The sequence below is a fragment of the Sardina pilchardus genome, chromosome 20 (assembly GCF_963854185.1).
Source record: "Sardina pilchardus chromosome 20, fSarPil1.1, whole genome shotgun sequence".
In the NCBI taxonomy this organism is placed as follows: Eukaryota; Metazoa; Chordata; class Actinopteri; order Clupeiformes; family Clupeidae; genus Sardina; species Sardina pilchardus.
In genome coordinates this window covers 28,632,610-28,650,864 of record NC_085013.1, presented here as the reverse complement: position 1 = coordinate 28,650,864, position 18,255 = coordinate 28,632,610, and the positions used below count along the sequence as shown (strand labels likewise).

General features: G+C 46.4%; 2 protein-coding genes across 2 annotated transcripts in view; both read right to left on the bottom strand.

Annotated features, from left to right (window-relative positions):
- e2f2 (E2F transcription factor 2) overlaps positions 1-6,501 on the bottom strand; it is a 14,816-nt gene extending 8,315 nt beyond the window's left edge. The window contains exon 1 of the mRNA XM_062522659.1: positions 5,715-6,501. Within this exon, the coding sequence (XP_062378643.1) occupies positions 5,715-5,978 (264 nt within the window). The 5' untranslated portion in view covers positions 5,979-6,501. The remainder of the gene's footprint in view (positions 1-5,714) is intronic.
- Positions 6,502-13,686: 7,185 nt separating this feature from the next.
- On the bottom strand, positions 13,687-15,381 carry id3 (inhibitor of DNA binding 3). Its single transcript, XM_062522657.1, has 3 exons — positions 14,924-15,381; positions 14,628-14,709; positions 13,687-14,289 (listed from the first exon to the last, which is right to left on the bottom strand). Exons 1-2 carry the CDS (start codon positions 15,224-15,226, stop codon positions 14,656-14,658), a joined length of 357 nt encoding a protein of 118 aa, XP_062378641.1. The 5' UTR covers positions 15,227-15,381; the 3' UTR covers positions 13,687-14,289; positions 14,628-14,655.
- Between the last annotated feature and the right edge of the window lie 2,874 nt (positions 15,382-18,255).

Below are 18,255 nucleotides of genomic sequence, written 5' to 3'. Positions count from 1 at the left end.
CCTCACAGCTGGCAGAGTGACCTGATGAAGAGCCACACACTCCCACTCTGATGAAGAGCCTCACACACACACTCCCACTCTGATGAAGAGCCTCACACACACACTCTGATGAAGACACACACACTCCCACTCTGAGATCCTTTAGCAGACGGAACTGCCCACACCGGACGTCATAGCTGTGCAATCCTTCAAAAGATAGAACAACTATTGTCGTGGGTTGTGAGATAAAAAGATAGACCAGTCTTCTACAACTCTTATGGGTTATGAGCGGAACGCTCCAGTTGCCCAGCTGGTGTAGTCTCCCTGTGAGGGTGTGTGAGTTATGGCTACTTATTATATGGCTCTCTAGAATGTTGAGGGAGCTCCCATTCACTTTGAATGGGCCTCTCAACGTTCTACCGGTCCGTTATATTTGCATAATGACCGCTCCGAAGGTATAATGACCGCTGCCAATGGCAACGGGTTCACTCCGCTAGTTGTTGCGGAAGCCACGAAACGGTAGCCAAGTCATTGCTAAAGACACATTGAGATAAGTTTATTTTCTCGTTTTGGCAAGTAGCCATATAATAAGCGCGATAATGTATAGAACGCCGGTCATTATCTGAAAATAATTCCCTTCAGTACGAAGCAAAACCCCTCCGCTGCGCGTCGGGGTTCTGTCCGTCCTGTCGGGAATTATTTTCCGATAATGACCGGCGTTCTATACATTATCCCTTACGTATTCTATAGGTACAGAGCTAATAGCTGGTGTAGTCTCCCTGTGAGGGTGTGTGAGTTATGGTACGTATTCTATAGGCACAGAGCTAATAGCTGCTGTAGTCTCCCTGTGAGGGTGTGTGAGTTATGGCTACGTATTCTATAGGCACAGAGCTAATAGCTGGTGTAGTCTCCCTGTGAGGGTGTGTGAGTTATGGTACGTATTCTATAGGCACAGAGCTAATAGCTGGTGTAGTCTCCTGTGAGGGTGTGTGAGTTATGGCTACGTATTCTATAGGCACAGAGCTAATAGCTGGTGTAGTCTCCCTGTGAGGGTGTGTGAGTTATGGCTACGTATTCTATAGGCACAGAGCTAATATGGGCTCAGATGAGTGCAGCTATTGCCAAGTGGCAAGTGGGCCTACAAGTGAGTGCCACACACACACACACACACACACGCACAGGTAATACAAGGTTCTCAAGGAGGGACTCAAGGGTTACTTCCCTCTACAAACCTTCAATCAGCACCTCGTAAAAAACATCCCCATGACAGGGTTCAATCTGCCTACACAGCCCAGGTTTACACACACACACACACACACACACACACACACACACAGCCCAGGTTAAAACTAGACAGACTAGTCATCTCCCACCCACACACACACACCACTCCCTTCAGAGAGAGGAGAGAGAGGGGGATGGGAGGTATACAGTATGGCTTGATCTCTTAGATCTTAGACTAGTGAGGTCTTTTAACTTCTATGTTCTGAGTGTCTTAGATTAGATAGTACTTTATTGTCTGTTACACAAGGGTTACAGAAAATTCTATATTCTGAGTGTACAGTGTCTGCTAAATTATTAAATGTAAATGCCAATCTAACACTTCTTAAATGAACTGGATTCAGATTCAATTGAATTCAGTGGGCGGGGGATACGGTTAGAAGGTGCCAGATTCTACAGGAGAAGTGTGTGTGTGTGTGTGTTGTGTCGGATGTGGAGAAGTGTGTGTGTGTGTGTGTTGTGTCGGGTGTGGAGAAGTGTGTGTGTGGAGAAGTGTGTGAGTGTTGTGTCGGGTGTGGAGAAGTGTGTGTGTGTGTGTGTGTGTGTGTTGTGCTGGGTGTGGTGCATTTGTTCTTGAGATGTAAAGCTGTGCGAGTGGCTGCATGCGTGTGTGTGTGTGTGTGTGTGTGTGTGTGTGTGTGTGTGTGTGTGGTGTAAAGCTGTGCGAGTGCCTGCATGCGTGTGTGTGTGTGTGTGTGTGTGTGTGTGTGTGTGTGTGTGTGAGATGTAAAGCTGTGCGAGTGGCTGCATGCGTGTGTGTGTGTGTGTGTGTGTGTGTGTGTGTGTGTGTGTGTGTGTGTGTGTGTGTGTGTGTGTGTGTGTGTGTGTGTGTGTGTGTATGTGTGTGTGTGTGTGTGTGTGTGTGTGTGTGTGTGTGTGTGTAAAGCTGTGCGAGTGGCTGCATGCGTGAAGGCGGCGCCACAGAGGGGGCTGCAGGCGAGGGCAGGACACGTCGCCTTGGTGACGGGGTGGGTGAGGGGGGGCCGGGGGGATTTCGGTGGCTGTAGCGTAAATATCCCATAATGTAGGGCAATCGAACAGCCTCGTGACCTGCGCCCCAATGAATGGGGTTCACCAGGGGGGGGGTGGGGGAGGTTAAGCTGAGACGACACCAGGCTGAAGTGGGGGGGTGAGGGGGGGGGGGGGGGTAATGTCTGAAGCAATGGGGCATGTCCACCATCAGCTCACACTCCGCTGGGATAACTGTTACACTGTTAGAGACACCACACTGCGCTGGGATACACACACACACACACACACACACACACACACACACACACACACACACACACACCACACTCGGCTGGGATAACTGTTAGACTGTTAGAGACACCACACTCCGATGGGATACACACACACACACACACACACACACACACACACACACACCACACTCGGCTGGGATAACTGTTACACTGTTAGAGACACCACACTGCGCTGAGATGACTGTTAGACTGTTAGAGACACCACACTCGGCTGGGATACACACACACACACACACACACACACACACCACACTCGGCTGGGATAACTGTTACACTGTTAGAGACACCACACTGCGCTGGGATGACTGTTAGACTGTTAGAGACACCACACACACTCCGCTGGGATAACACTGTCACACTCCAACTACTTTTCATTTCCCTACAAACGAATGGAATGCTCATCGCTCATCCTGGCTGACGTGTAATCTAGTTGGGAAGGTGCCATGACACACTTTCGCTATTCCGTTCAGCATTTCTTATCTCTAAACGATTGCTTTAACAATCAAGGCAAACCCCATAAATCTCCCGCTCAAGTTAATGTTTGAAGTGACTCCATTGAGAACCTGAGCGGAGACCAAAGCTGGTGTCCTGATTGGCCGATTACTCCAGACGTCACACGCCTGAGAATTCCACTCAGGCGGTGCACCGGTAATCTCTCATCTTCTCCTGGTTTCTACATCGCACAGGAAGTCAACAGTAAAGCATTTCCGAGAGGAGAAAAGCATATTTACAGGAAATGTTGCAACATTGACACCAGAACGGACTAACAGTGTCAGAGGCAACACTACTTTTCCAACATGGAGGCCTGCAGGCCTGCATACAGTAGAGTAGAGTGGGACCCTCAAGAGCACTACTGCACTCTACCTTTTCATTTCACTAGCTTTGTCTCTTTCTACCTTTTTTCACTCTTACAGCACTCTACCCTTTTACATTTTCCTACAATTGTTGTCAGAATTGCTGTAAAAAAGCTTAAAATGTTTTGCCATGTAGTTGTAAGTGGCTGTGGTTCAAATGTAATGTAGTGAAGCGTAGGGACATGAATGAGCTGTTGGGTGGTGAGGAGTGTGCTGGTTCAAATGTAATGTAGTGAAGCGTAGGGACATGAATGAGCTGCTGGATGGTGAGGAGCGTGCTGGTCTATTGTGAGGGGAAGCGTAGGGACATGACTGAGCTGCTGGATGGTGAGCAGCGTGCTGGTCTATTGTGAGGGGAAGCCATGAGCTGCTGGATGGTGAGGAGCGTGCTGGTCTATTGTGAGGGGAAGCGTAGGGACATGACTGAGCTGCTGGATGGTGAGCAGCGTGCTGGTCTATTGTGAGGGGAAGCCATGAGCTGCTGGATGGTGAGGAGCGTGCTGGTCTATTGTGAGGGGAAGCCATCAGGCTCCTCACACGTGCCTGTGGAGATGCAGCCTGCTGGGAGCCCTTTCAGCTCCCCTCTCACACCCTGTTGCCACATGCCGCACGGGAAAGGAGAAGTGGCCACCGGGCCGGCACTGGGCCGGAGGGAGGGAGGGGAAAGGGGAAGTGGCGACTGGGGCGGCGGGCGTGTCAGCACAGCCGCCGACTGCTGACAGAGGGAGCTCGGCCGGCCTGCGGTCAGAATCTCCTCCAGAGTGACATCTTCTACACACTCACACACACACACACTTCTACACACTCACACACACACTCACACACACACTTCTACACACTCACTCACACTCACACACACACTTCTACACACTCACTCAGTCAGTCCGCGGTGACAAAATGGCCTCCTGACGCACTGGCACAGGTACACACTCAGATACGACTCTCTCTAGACCAGCTGTGTCTACAACAACTGTATTCAACCTGCACTTGTTGTTTAATGCTTCTTTAATCTCTATTGTCATACACTACCAGCATTGCATCAGTGCAACAGGCGTAATGCACATGTCTCAATCCTCACACACTAAGCAGTCTTTCACCCATTCATTCGCTTCTCTAACAGAGCATCATTCAAATGTTGGTTTCCCTGCTCTCCACTCGCAGTAGTCGCAGCATTTGCATTCACAGGGCTGGGCGAGAGTGTGGCGGACACACACACACACACACACACACACACACACACACACACAGAGTGCTTATCTATCAGCCAGCACATTGTGCTGTGGTACTTTAATCGGCCCAATTGCTTTATCATCAGCAGCGCTGGGGCCGTCGCCCTCTGGCCCGGTTAGGGGAGCAGCCTGCGGGCCCTCCGAAGCAGCTGCGACCGGGAGCCACTCAGGACAGGCACGAACAGGTCGGGCCGGTTCAGCGGTGAGGCGAACCGACAGGTGACAGACCGACGGATACATAAGGGGGGATGTGTGTGTGTGTGTGTGTGTGTGTGTGTGTGTGTGTGTGAGAGGGGCATGCTGTGGTGCTCAACAGCTGGCAGCAATCCACACACCTATTAGCTGAAATTGCGTAAAGCCATCTGAAGGTTACCCAACTGTTGAACGCTACTGGGACCAGACTACTTCTGCTCAAATGGCAGGAAATTACACGTTATGGCAGAGGCCAGCTTTATCCTGTTGCACCACAGATAGCCGAGGGAGAAGAGACCAGACCCCCCCCCCCCCCCCCCCCACCCTGAACAAGACAAAACTCAACTATTAGCCATAACGCCGTGGAGCATAAAGGATATTGTTCGAGGCACACACACTCCCCTCCCCCGTGTAGAACTAGGCCCGAGAATACAATGATCATTCTTTCAATGACATCCATAATTTATTTGTTCTCTAGAAGAGATGCTGAAAGCTAGTAGGTTTTCCAACTGAGGTAAGCTATAGGCCTGCGATGTGACCTACTGATATGGATTATGGATAAAGGGACAAACATTATAGGACACTCACATAAAGAATGACTTCTTTTGCACCAGTAAAAGTCCCTTTGTCTCAAAACCAAGTCATTTTGGCTAAACCTCCAAACCATCCGACGGTGCATGTTGTAACGTTAAGGACATAGTAATACCAGTGTAACAGCTTTTATTTTAATGAAGTTAGCCATTCATTCAATCATCAGTCACTGATGACGACGCACATACCATTCGAGGAAATGAAGGCTTCCACAAGAAAGATACTCAAATCGAGATAAAGTTAGCCTTCGACAATGCGAGGGGGGGTCCCCGTGGTCTATGACCAAATATGAATTAAAGCCTTAATGTTTGGCATAGTCTTACCGGGAGTCTTCCGGAGGATACTCTGACGGGTTTAGCTTGGGGACCGTGGGGGGTTGCATACAAGCAGTTCGGTCTCTGTTCCGCAGCTGTCGTGTTGCCGATCTGGGTGAAATATCCCGCCGGCACTGAGTTCATCAATGGACTGCATATCCCCGAACCGAAAAAATCGGACTTCACTGCGGGCAAAACTTTCTTCTGTTGGCACTGAATGCCCACTGCGCCTCTGCCCGATGCGGGAGAGACTCCTTTGGGTATCCGTATCATCTTCAGTGGGAACGAAATTCAGCACGGTCCTACGTTCGTAAAATGCTAAATAAAAGGCTTTTATGACAGCAAAAAACACTACGTTTAGTTGTGTTTTCAGCAAGATTTAGATTTTGCAATCAAGAACGTGAGTTAGCAAGCTAGCGAAGTTACGTTGGCAAAACGTCAACGTTAAGTGTATACTAAGCTTAGTAGAGGTAATTGCAGTCAATATAATTGTTTTCCAACAAATTAAAGATGTGCAAACAGCATACATTAAATATGCACTTAAAATACTTAGCTGATAATCCTGTATAAATGTTTAAATAACACAAAGAGTGTCACTACAAGCTAACGTTCTTTGTCCAAAGTGCAAATGCAAGTTTTCCTTAACGTTATAATTACGTTAGCCAAGTCAGTTCAATAAATTAATGCAAATTTGCAATAGGCTACTCCAGAGTCCTTCTGTAGAAATCCTCAAGCAAACTGTGCCAAAAAGATCTGTTTGTCCTTGGTAGATGAAAGACAGCTGTACGAGTCTCCGTTTCTCTTGTCCTTCTGTCGTCACTCCAACAAAAAGGTTGGCTTTTGGCATCAGAGTACTGAACTGCTTTTTTAGCGCCAAATTGCGTCCCGCGAAATTTGGATCTCCCGCGGTTTGAGCTCGCATTTGATTGGTCTGTGGCACGCTGTACGCGTTCCATTCTGCATAAATTAATATGTAACAGTTTGAGCTGGGCGAGGAAGCAAAGACAACAAAGACAGGCAGCCTACATTCTGTCATTCAAATCTTTCCTTTAAGCGACTTCTTGTTTAGTATGAATTCTACCATACTCACGATGAAGGAAAATAAATTCAGGTAGACGAAATTAAATCAGTCAACTGATCAACATGAAAAACTTAAATATTTGGTGCTTGTAGCCTAATCCAAACCTATTTTTGTGATAAGCGTGGGTGTTATTTTAGGCTATATTATATTTTTTATATTTAAATAAAACATTGGCGCAAACAAAACTAGGCCTACGTTATTTTGATGAAACATGCTGATGCATATTAGCCTTTATTGTAATACATACTTCACTTTGTAAAGCATTATAGTTTGACATTAATTATTGTTGTAGGCTAGGCCCACTGTTACATTAGTTGGCAACCTTATAGCGTAGCCTAATTATGCCATATCTGCTCCACATAAATGTGTAGCCTAAGCCTGACCCTTCCACGCGTTGCTGATGCCATAATTACGCAGCCAAAGAACAGACACTGAACTGTGTCTGGAGTATGCCCCCCACAACCCCTCATTCTTGCATAATGTTTCACGGTGGGGGTGGGGGCCTGGTTCCTTGTGTGGTGTCCCAGCCACAGAGCTGTTCTCTGGGCCTGTGTCCCATCAGAGGGAACCGCTGGTCTCCAGTAGTATTGTGAAGGTGCTTTATTTTAGATCAGAGGGTTTAACAACGGTGTGGATTGGACACTCTCTACTCTGTGAATGGAGAATACAGTGGCCACTTCTTATCTTCCTGACTTTTCTCAGAGATCTCTGGGGCCTCCAAGTGTTTGTGCGTTTGTCCTCAGGCTCCTCCCGGCTACTTGTTTGAGTACTTGTCTAAAGTATTCTCACGTAATTGCATAATGTCACTGCTTACAACTGGCCAGTCAAAGGTGCAAATTTGAGAGACATTGGGGCACTTTTGAGCAAAATGGCCCATTAACATTCTCTGGCTATTGTAAAGCGAACAGTCAGCAGACTACCTCTTTTTATTTCTTTACCTCTTTTTATCACACTATGTACAGCACTTTGGTCAGTGTGAACTGTTGTAAACGTTCCTTATAGATAAATATTACTTACTTAGCCTACTTACTTACTTACTGCCATCTAAGAACAGTCAGCAGACGACAATCTATAGGGAAGCCAGCAGCATCAGTGCAGCAGTATTGTGTTCGTCACAGTTTTCTGCCAGAGCTTTTTTGCCTCAGCTTCCAGAAGCCTTGGGTTGAGAAATGTATAAAACTACAGGCCTACCTGGGACATGACATTCACTCAGTTATTCATTTATGACTAAGACTGTGCAAAGACTATTTTCATTTAGTGCATCTGTGCATGATATTTCAATTCACAGCGTCATCAGTGAACTGTTGTGGTTCTCACGCTCATCACAGGAACACGGTGTCCTTCCACTGTTGGGACTCTAAATGTTGACTATGTCATCACAAGTGTTCAAGGCATTGACAGCAGCGCCCCCTGGCTGCAGTTCTGCTCATAGCAACCAGCTCAGCTGAAATGTGTCCAATGCAGTACAGCAATACTCTCATGTTTAAATGACCTGACTTCCAGCTCCAAGAGACAAGACCTGGTGGCCTGGTTGCATTGGACCCACTGACATACTCAACATCTGGAGTCCAAACACTGGGGAAGGACACAGAGCTCCTGATCAGCGTTAACAACAAATAAGTGTGTTACATGTGAACGTTTTCCATTTGTGGACACACACACACACACACACACACACACACACACACGCACACACACACACACACACACACACACACACGCACACTCACACACATCCTGGCCTGGGGGACCCATCACCATGCACACACACAGACACCCCTATACACACACACACACACACACACACACACACACACACACACACACACACACACACACAGTACCATTATGTTTTTTTATTAGTCACTTATACTGCAGCACTCCCAAAAAGGACATGACTAAACTGACTAATTTCACTAATTTCATGGAAGTATAAGCTCATTTTGAATGTCATGCCCGCAACACATTACCTAGAGAGCAGCAGGAATGAGGACAACAAAAGGCTGGAACAGCTGTGAGAAGAAGGAGGAACTATTTGGGTCTCAGAACAGAAGTGAGATGTACAGTAGAGGAGGCATTCAGCACTGCTGAAGAAGGAGGAACTATTTGGGTCTCAGTACAGAAGTGAGATGTACAGTAGAGGAGGAAGGAGGAACTATTTGGGTCTCAGAACAGAAGTGAGATGTACAGTAGAGGAGGAAGGAGGAACTATTTGGGTCTCAGAACAGAAGTGATGTACAGTAGAGGAGGCATTCAGCACTGCTGAAGAAAGAGGAACTATTTGGGTCTCAGAACAGAAGTGAGATGTACAGTAGAGGAGGAAGGAGGAACTATTTGGGTCTCAGAACAGAAGTGAGATGTACAGTAGAGGAGGAAGGAGGAACTATTTGGGTCTCAGAACAGAAGTGATGTACAGTAGAGGAGGCATTCAGCACTGCTGAAGAAAGAGGAACTATTTGGGTCTCTCAGAACAGAAGTGAGATGTACAGTAGAGGAGGAAGGAGGAACTATTTGGGTCTCAGAACAGAAGTGATGTACAGTAGAGGAGGCATTCAGCACTGCTGAAGAAAGAGGAACTATTTGGGTCTCAGAACAGAAGTGAGATGTACAGTAGAAGAGGCATTCAGCACTGCTGAAGAAAGAGGAACTATTTGGGTCTCAGTACAGAAGTGAGATGTACAGTAGAAGAGGCATTCAGCACTGCTGAAGAAAGAGGAACTATTTGGGTCTCAGTACAGAAGTGAGATGTACAGTAGAAGAGGCATTCAGCACTGCTGAAGAAAGAGGAACTATTTGGGTCTCAGTACAGAAGTGAGATGTACAGTAGAGGAGGCATTCAGCACTGCTGAAGACTAGTGCAGGCCAATAATGTAGCGCTATAATAATATATAATATAGATGTAATAATAATATAATAATGCTCCTCAGTACGGAAGAGTGAAGGGTTTGGGGATTTCATCATTGTTATACACCAGTATTGGGTCACCTGCCTTGACCCCCATTATGAACTTCAGTCACATCCTATGCCTGATCCATAGGGTTTAATATGACGTCTGTCCACCCTTTGCAGCCATAACAGCATCAACTCTTCTGGGAAGGCTTTCCACAAGGTTTAGGAGTGTGTTTAAGGACATTTGTGAGCATTCTTTCAGAAGTGCATTTGTGAGGTCACACACTGATGTTGGACGAGGTGACTGGCTCTCAGTCTCCCCTTTAATTCATCCCAACGGTGTTCTATTGGGTTGAGGTCAGGACTCTGTGCAGGCCAGTCAAGTTACTCTGTCATCCATGGACCTTGCTTTGTGCACTGGTGCACAGTCATGTTGGAACAGAAAGTGGCCATCCCGAAACTGTTCCACTAAGTTGGGAACATGCTGGAATTGTCCAAAATTCCAGGAACAGGAAGGGGCCATCCCTGAGCTGGGCTTGGCCTCTTAGTTCCAGTGAAAGGAACTCTGAATGCTTCAGCGTTAACCAAGAGATTTTGGACAATTCCATGTTCCTAACTTTGTTCCAACACTTCCTGTTCCAACATGACTCTGTACAAAGAAAACAAAGGCTCAGCATTGTGCTGATACATTTTGGTCAATAAAACACCTCTTGGTCAGAGCTGTGTACAACTGGACATCTTTCCTGAAGTTCCTGCCTGTCAGGTCACATATTTATATATTTAGATATATTATGACAACTAGTTCAACACATTTGTATGCAATGACACAAGCAATGAAATAGAAGGCCAATTTGTTTCATGTAGGAGTTATAGTTATTCTATAGCCATGATGTTCACACGTGATAAGATGCACTGTAGTTTGACCAAACGGATTTGAGAATTCTGATCTGAGAAATGTGCCGAAGCAACTGAGAAAAATTACAATTTGCTATTTTTTAGAAATCATGGACTCCAGGCTAAAGAGGAGAGGGATCATCCAACTTGTTATTACACAGTTCAAATGCAGGCATCTGTGAAGGGCTAGGGGTGCTTTTTGCAGCTTGCACTGGAAAGGCACAATTAATGCTGAATGACTGCACAGGTTTTGAGCAAAATACGCTGACATCCAGTGTCTTTTGGAAGACCTTGAATATTTCAGGATATCAACGCAATTGTTCTTCTGCATTCTGCACATATTGCAGCATATGACTCCCCAGGAGAGTCCAACGGGTAAAACGGCCTGTCTGCCGCCCAGACCTGTTACATGGGGCGCATCACGGAATGAAGAACACTAAGACTATTGGGCAAGAACGGAATAACATTGCTTAAACCTCCAGCAACTGCTCTCCTCAGTTCCTAAACATTTACAGAACAGCATGTTGCTAAAAGAAGACGTGAAGCAACACAGCCCATGCCCCTGTCACAACTTTGAAACGTGTTACTGACATCGAAGCCGAATAGGACATTTATTTTCCATTGAATAATAAAATGCCTGTATGTGTGCTCGGTTTCAACAGCTGATATGTTGTCTTCTCACATGAGTTGGTCTCATTCTGTTGTTTACATAGTGTCCCAACTTTTATTTGGAGACAGTGTTATAAGTCAAATACAATCTATTTATAATCAGTGTTTTGGAATCCTGCACCTGGCCCTTGTGCCAATATGGCTATCTATCGCTACGGCAACAGTGGGGGAGAGTGGCGTCATGGAGACCGTTGTGTGATGGTTAGTTGTTGCAGCCTTTGCCTAAACCTCATTTGAATGTGATGTGACTTCAAATGATAGGGACATTATCAGACATTAAAGTGTGTGTATTGATGCCTCTTTTGAATGTGTGTGATTGTTTCCCCTCTACAGGTGGGGGTGGGAGAGCACCTGGTGGGGATGATCGGATATTAGGAACTTCTCACCTCTGACAACAGGTGTGTTTGCACACAAAGGCGCTAATAGGCCGTTGGCAATACAAACACACACACACACACTGCCCCAGGCATATGCGCCTGATCAGAAGCATCTGTGACGTTATGATCTAACACACAATATATTTACACAATTGGTTGCTGACAACTGCACCTGGCATATCTAGGATGAAACTAAAGAATTGGTAACACAACTGGAACAGTGGGAAATATCTTTGTTCACGATTACACCTGGCTAGTATCTACCATTTCCTACACCTGGTTACCCAACAACTGTTCTCATTACACCTCAAGAAATGACGATATGTTGTTGGGGCGGGGGGGGGGGGGGGGGTCATGAAGAACAGTCAGCGTGAATGTGTAATGATTTGAGTCAATGTATGGTCCATCAGGAATCAAGTGTAGAGATATCTCAATGTCTTTACCATTAAGAATGTGTGACTTTGGCTCCATGACAATAGACAGTCATTGGTCATTGGTTTGGCTGTCTGATTCTAATGGTTGCATTTCACAACCTAACCACCAGATGGCGCAGGCTTGCGATCGACTAGTCATCATTGTGGATGCCATCCATCGCCCACCACTCAGTGTCAAGTTTCATTATACTCATACTTTAAAAATATATATATTTTTCATGATTTATTTGTAGCGTTGGAATCTATTTAGTCTCAGATGACCTCTCTTATATATGTGATCTTGGTGTTTCTTATTGTTGAGGTTCCTCTCGGTTCATTCACGTAGTCTACCACTAGGTGTCGCCACATATGTGCTGATCATTTCCAAACTCCCAACAGCTTCAGCCACCGCTGGCCCGGCGGTCACTGGACCTTTATTCGCTCGTATTCATGTGACTACGCAGCACACACACGGCAGAGCCGCCTCTACGTGGGCCGTCTTCATGAGTTCTGGCCCACACATGCTGCTGCTGCTGAGGGGGGGGGGGGGGGGGCAGCTGATACATTTGCAGGGGTGGACATCCCTGGTTCAGAAAGTAAAAGTCCTGCCAAGTATTTGATCCAGCCACTTAGTAAACCAGCTCATCTTAATTAAAGGAACCGCCAGGTAGATCAGATCATTAGTGATATCACCTGTGTTTAGTGCACAGGTAGAAATGATATATGGCAGAACTTTTACTTTCTAAAACCAGAATATGCCTCTGTCCATTTGTTATCGCTATTTGTTATCTCAATTTCCACTTCATACACTCCAACATTAAATGAACCTTTTGGGAATATCCCATAATTAAAATATGGGGCGGGGGGGGGGGGGGGGGGCATCTGAACTTGAGGCGCAGACTGATGATGCAAGACAACTAATGTAGAGTTCTTCCATCAAAGCAAACTCTGAGCAACTGCCAGTGTAGCCTATATCACACACACACACACACACTCACACACACAGTGTAGCCTATATCACACAAACATACACTAGCCTATATCAGACAGACACACAGCGTAGCCTATATCATACACACACACACACACTCACACACACAGTGTAGCCTATATCACACAAACATACACTAGCCTATATCAGACAGACACACAGCGTAGCCTATATCATACACACACACACACACACACACACACACACACAGCTGAGAGTTCACAGATAAATTCATCTGGTTCAGCCTTGACCTGACGACCCCTCAAAGACCCAGCTGTAGCAGGCCGCTCATGGCCCCACCTGGGACCCTACAGGCCTCCAATGGCCCCACCTGGATGCGTAGGACTAACCCCCCCTCTGCCCCCCCGAGCTGGAGCTCTTTACTGGGGTGGGCATTATAGAAAACCTTTGTAGCCTACGCACACATTTACTGTATACGATCACTCTGCAACGGACAGAAAGTCCTCTAAAAGGTCAGTGCACACGGGCCAGGACTGAACAGGTCATCTCAGGCATTGTGTAGGCTGGCAGATGTGCCGTGAGGCGTTCAGGCCTGGTGAAAGGGAAAGTCACACATATCTCTTATTCAAATCTGCAGTCTAACTGGATTATGAGCAACAATGCATGAAACAGAACACACATCTCTTAAGAAAAAGTACATTGTGGCTTTGTTTTGTGTGATTTATTTTTTGTTGTGTAAAAAAAAACATGATACATACAAAGCACACTTTTATAAAAAGTTTATAAAACTCAGCGATTTGACAGTCTGTAGAAAGAACCATCCCTACAAACACTTAGAAATAACTCTGTAATGTTGAGTTTAAATCATTTCCTTGAACCCTCCCAGAGACAGAAATAATCCCACCCAACCCATCCCCAACTAATAACAACATATGTACACTGCATCATATGACACCTTCATTAACAAAGAGGTTCAGGGAGATGAAGTTTTTGTTTGTTCTGAAAGTAGAAAGCAAAACAGCAAGTCCTGTCATATTTGATTGGAATGTTGGAATGTAACGAGACGAGCTCGTGTCTGATTGTTATGGGCTACAATCAGTCAAAGGATCTCCGGTAACGTTAAAGGATCCCCGGTAACGTTAATGGATCCCCGGTAACGTTAATGCACTGAGCTTTGGTGTCCTCTGCAGTCCATTTAGTGAGCAGAGAGGTGACGACAGGGAGAAACGTCCATCAGCCATTCTGTTTTTCTACACAGCTCCCAGCCGCAGCCGGGCCTCGAGGCCCAGAGAGGCACAGACAGTCACACCTGCAGAGGGAGAAAAAAAAGGGAAAAAAAGAACGGTCCATGAGTTCGGTACGCGCGCACTGACACACATCTGCACATTCCCCACCAGCGCTGCGGAGGCTCGCAGACAGGCTGGCGCCACCGTAAGAACGTTTATTAACCTCGGGCCAAGAGAGAGCCCAGCTCATGCGCGCTGCTTAATGCTAGCTAATTGGCTGCACTGGCAGACATGGCGGTGTACAATAGCCTTACTAATTTGCCAGAGAACAAAACCATCTTTACTGACAACAACAACAAAAATAAAAGCCCAAATCTTTCATATTAATAATTAGCCTAGCATAAAATGGATCGAGCCTTACGTTAAGAATGCCATGCCAGACTCCTCCTCTAGTGGCACACTCCTCCGTCTTCTTTGGAAAATTTGCAGGCGATTTCTGACGACTGTAAGAAACAAGGCACATAGAAATTAATATCACTCATGGTCAGATGCGTTATTAGGCCACAACGAGTACTAGACGCACACATACTTGATGCGCCACTGGATATTCGAGACCGTATTTACGCATAACACACAGCGAATACTCTCGGTAAACCATCATACTCTAGATTAAATGACAGACCTGCAATATAAAATGAGCCAACAACGCACTTTTACCTTCAATGAAAGGATCATGTCGGGCGCATCTTTCGCTGAACTCTCGTCTTGGAGAGCGATCTGTAGGTCGAAGATGTAGTCGATGACGTGCTGCAAGATCTCCACTTGACTGACGGACTTGTTCTGGGGTATGCTCGGTACCAGCTCCTTGAGCTTGGAGTAGCAGTCATTCATATCACACAAGGGAGCCGCGGGGTCCTCTGTGGGGGATTTACTCCGGGAGATAGTCAGACTTTGCTCCGAGATGCAACAGACCGCCTCGTAACAGCTCCGCACAGACCGAATAGGACTGATGGCCTTCATCTCGACGGCGTTCCGAACCACGCGATCTTGTAGTGAATGAAAAAAAAAAGAATGACGGCGATCTGCGACAAATGTTAGTCCAATTAGCGAGCCTGCTTCCCAATTCACCACGTTTCAATGATTGTTTAGGCCTTCCTCTCAGCAACACCAAATTCAAGTGTATCTCGTGGGGAGGTGAGCGGTTGTCTTTATACAGAGCTGTCAGTGAAGCACCGCCCACAAGGACACACAAACAAACCCTCATGCTCTGATGAACCAATAGTAAACCATGAGGTGTGACATATGCAAATCTGTAGGTTATCATTGGTGGTTTTATCTGTCAACTGGGAGCTCGTTTGTGGAATGAGGAAGTATGCTATCTCGGAGTGTGGTTGTAACGTCGGGTGAGAAAAAACGGATTCATCAAAACCCCTATAGCTGTCGAAGGCTGTTTTGCCATAAGACACTGAGAAAGATGTTTGTCTGCTGTCGCAGGCTAAAACTGAGTTTAGGTTATTTCCCCAGTAGGCTACAGCAGATTATGATTTGTCTAGTCCAATTCATGAACAGACACATGTTTATTTTCAGGCAGAATTGTAGCCTATATCTCACATCACAAACTGTTTCAGTGGTCATAGTCATAACCATAACCATGGCGCATGATCCAAGTCCTAGTTTCATATTTCATAATATCACCATTATGCTTTCACATTGCCTAACTGTGCATACAGGCCCATTTGTCAGTTTGATGGGAGCCTCACAGCCTATCGCTCCCAGCCGAGGGTGAGGCTATTTATGTTAGGTCCTGTAGTTCTGAGCGCTATGCTGTTGGGCTTGTTCAATTAACGGCGAGGGTGCGCTATTGAACATCTCATTTACACCAACCCAGACGGGGACTTGTTGCTGCGCATGAATTATAATTGTGCTTCATTAACATCCCACACACAGTGTAGCCTGAGATCTCATTTAGAGTTCGGGTTTCCCAAAGCCTATATCTGTTTTTACCTCCTTCATTTTTAGTTTACATCAAAGCATGTCCCTTCTGTTCCTATTTGGTCTTATTTTCCCTTTCTCACAATCCTGTTTTTGTGGAGGAATGCACCCTTTAGCCAGCTGTATGTCCTACTCTCCTCCAGCTGTGTTGATCTAACGCGCCAGGCCCAGACAGACTGGCGCCAGTGTCCCGACGTCATCCATTCACCCGCTCCAGGACGGCCCACTGGCCTCCGGCCCACTCTGACCAGCGAGGAATCCCATTGGCTACTTGACTAGTCGGTCAGGATGTTTGCGCCCGCCTCTGTTCTTGCACAAATGACCGAGACTGCCAGCCAGATTTATCGGCGAACACCTGGATTCTTTTTGGGGAACAGGACAATCTAGTTCAGAGGAAGACGCAACTTTTCCTGAACTCCCTCACGCATTCTCCATAGCACTTACGAGTCAGATCTAAAAATTGCATTCCCATCTAGGTATGACTCATTGAAGAAGAGCCTTAAATGAGCTTCAAAATTGTGCTGTGAGCTCTAACTTGGACTAGTTGTTTATACTTGGTCTAAAACATTTTCTTTTCTTCAATCGGTCTCATTTATGTTCTATTCCACAATACATTTAGCCTACATCATGTATTAAAAATGCATAGATCTATTCATGCACAATCGAGTTATGACAGTTGCCAGTATAAAAGTGAATAGATGATCTATCATTCGATCTACCACACTTTATTATTTACTTTAGGCTGTTGTGATAGGCGCATTTCACGGCCGCGTGTTGAGCTGAGATGTGACATTAAGATGAGACATTTTCATGTAACTGTATGGTAATTATTCCCTACAGACAGCCTATCCGTCCATAATGGAATAACTATCTTAACACACGTAGGCTACACGTAAGGGCTATTAAGTTACGTGTGGGCTATATTCACATTCCCGTATAGACTTAGGCAAATTAATTAGCAAAAGTCTTAATTGGCTTAAGCAGTCAGTCATTTGGATAGGCCTCCTTGAATTAAACCTCATATCTTTCGTTTGTCACATCCAGCCTGGGTCCACAGTGACAAATGACTCACACCTCTTTGGCAAAACAATCGGCCGTGGTCTCGGTTGGCCGGTGTGTGTGTGTGTGTGTGTGTGTGTGTGTGTGTGTGTGTGTGTGTGCTCATATCGCTCTTCTGATTGTTTATTTGCGGATTCCAAAAGCCTGCGAGCCGCCGCGTGACACCGGAGTGACTGGCTTGCATGCGCGCGGATCAGGTGCTGTGTGCACAAGGCGCGCGGGCGCGCGGAAAGATCCCGACACAATCGACTCTCTCTTTTCAATGGATGGGAGAATTTCGAGACTGGCGTCAGCGAGTCTGCTCGGCTCTGCATCCCCCCCCCCCCCCCTACCCCCTCCTCCTCCTCCTCCTCCACTCCTCCTCCTCCGCCTTCTCCTCCCCAGCCCGGACGATGCTGGCTGCAGCTGTACGCAGACAATCAAGCCATCAACAATCGCCATGCATAATTAGCTGCCCTCCGCCGCCTCCCACAGGCGCTGTCCCGTCTCTCCGCTCCCAAAGAAAACCTTTCAAAGCGCAAACAAAGTCTCTCTTTTTTTCGACAGCCACAAACGAACAGACTGAAGAATATGATATGGCGAATTCCAGCAGGCTACGAAGTGGCAGACAGTGTAACAATTATTTAAAAGACCAGTCCGAAACGCACAGGCACACAGAGTGCTGTGGAGAGAAGACACTTCTCTGCGCAGCGATCTGCGCTACCTGACAGCTCTGGACAAGACACTAGCTAGCACACACACACACACACACACACACACACACACACACTGTTCACACTGTCTCCTGTCACAAGTGTTTATGTGAAATGATGATGCGTTTATTTCTATTGCGCGTCCATAATGTTGTTTTGGGCTATATGTATCTGATCCAGATGGCTTGTTCTCAGACAAATGTATCCAGCAGGAATAGAATAGGCAATCATGTGTGCTGCTGCAGGCTCCCAGAGGAGCCATTCTATCAGCACACAATCGCTTCTACAGACAGGGAGAGAGAAAGA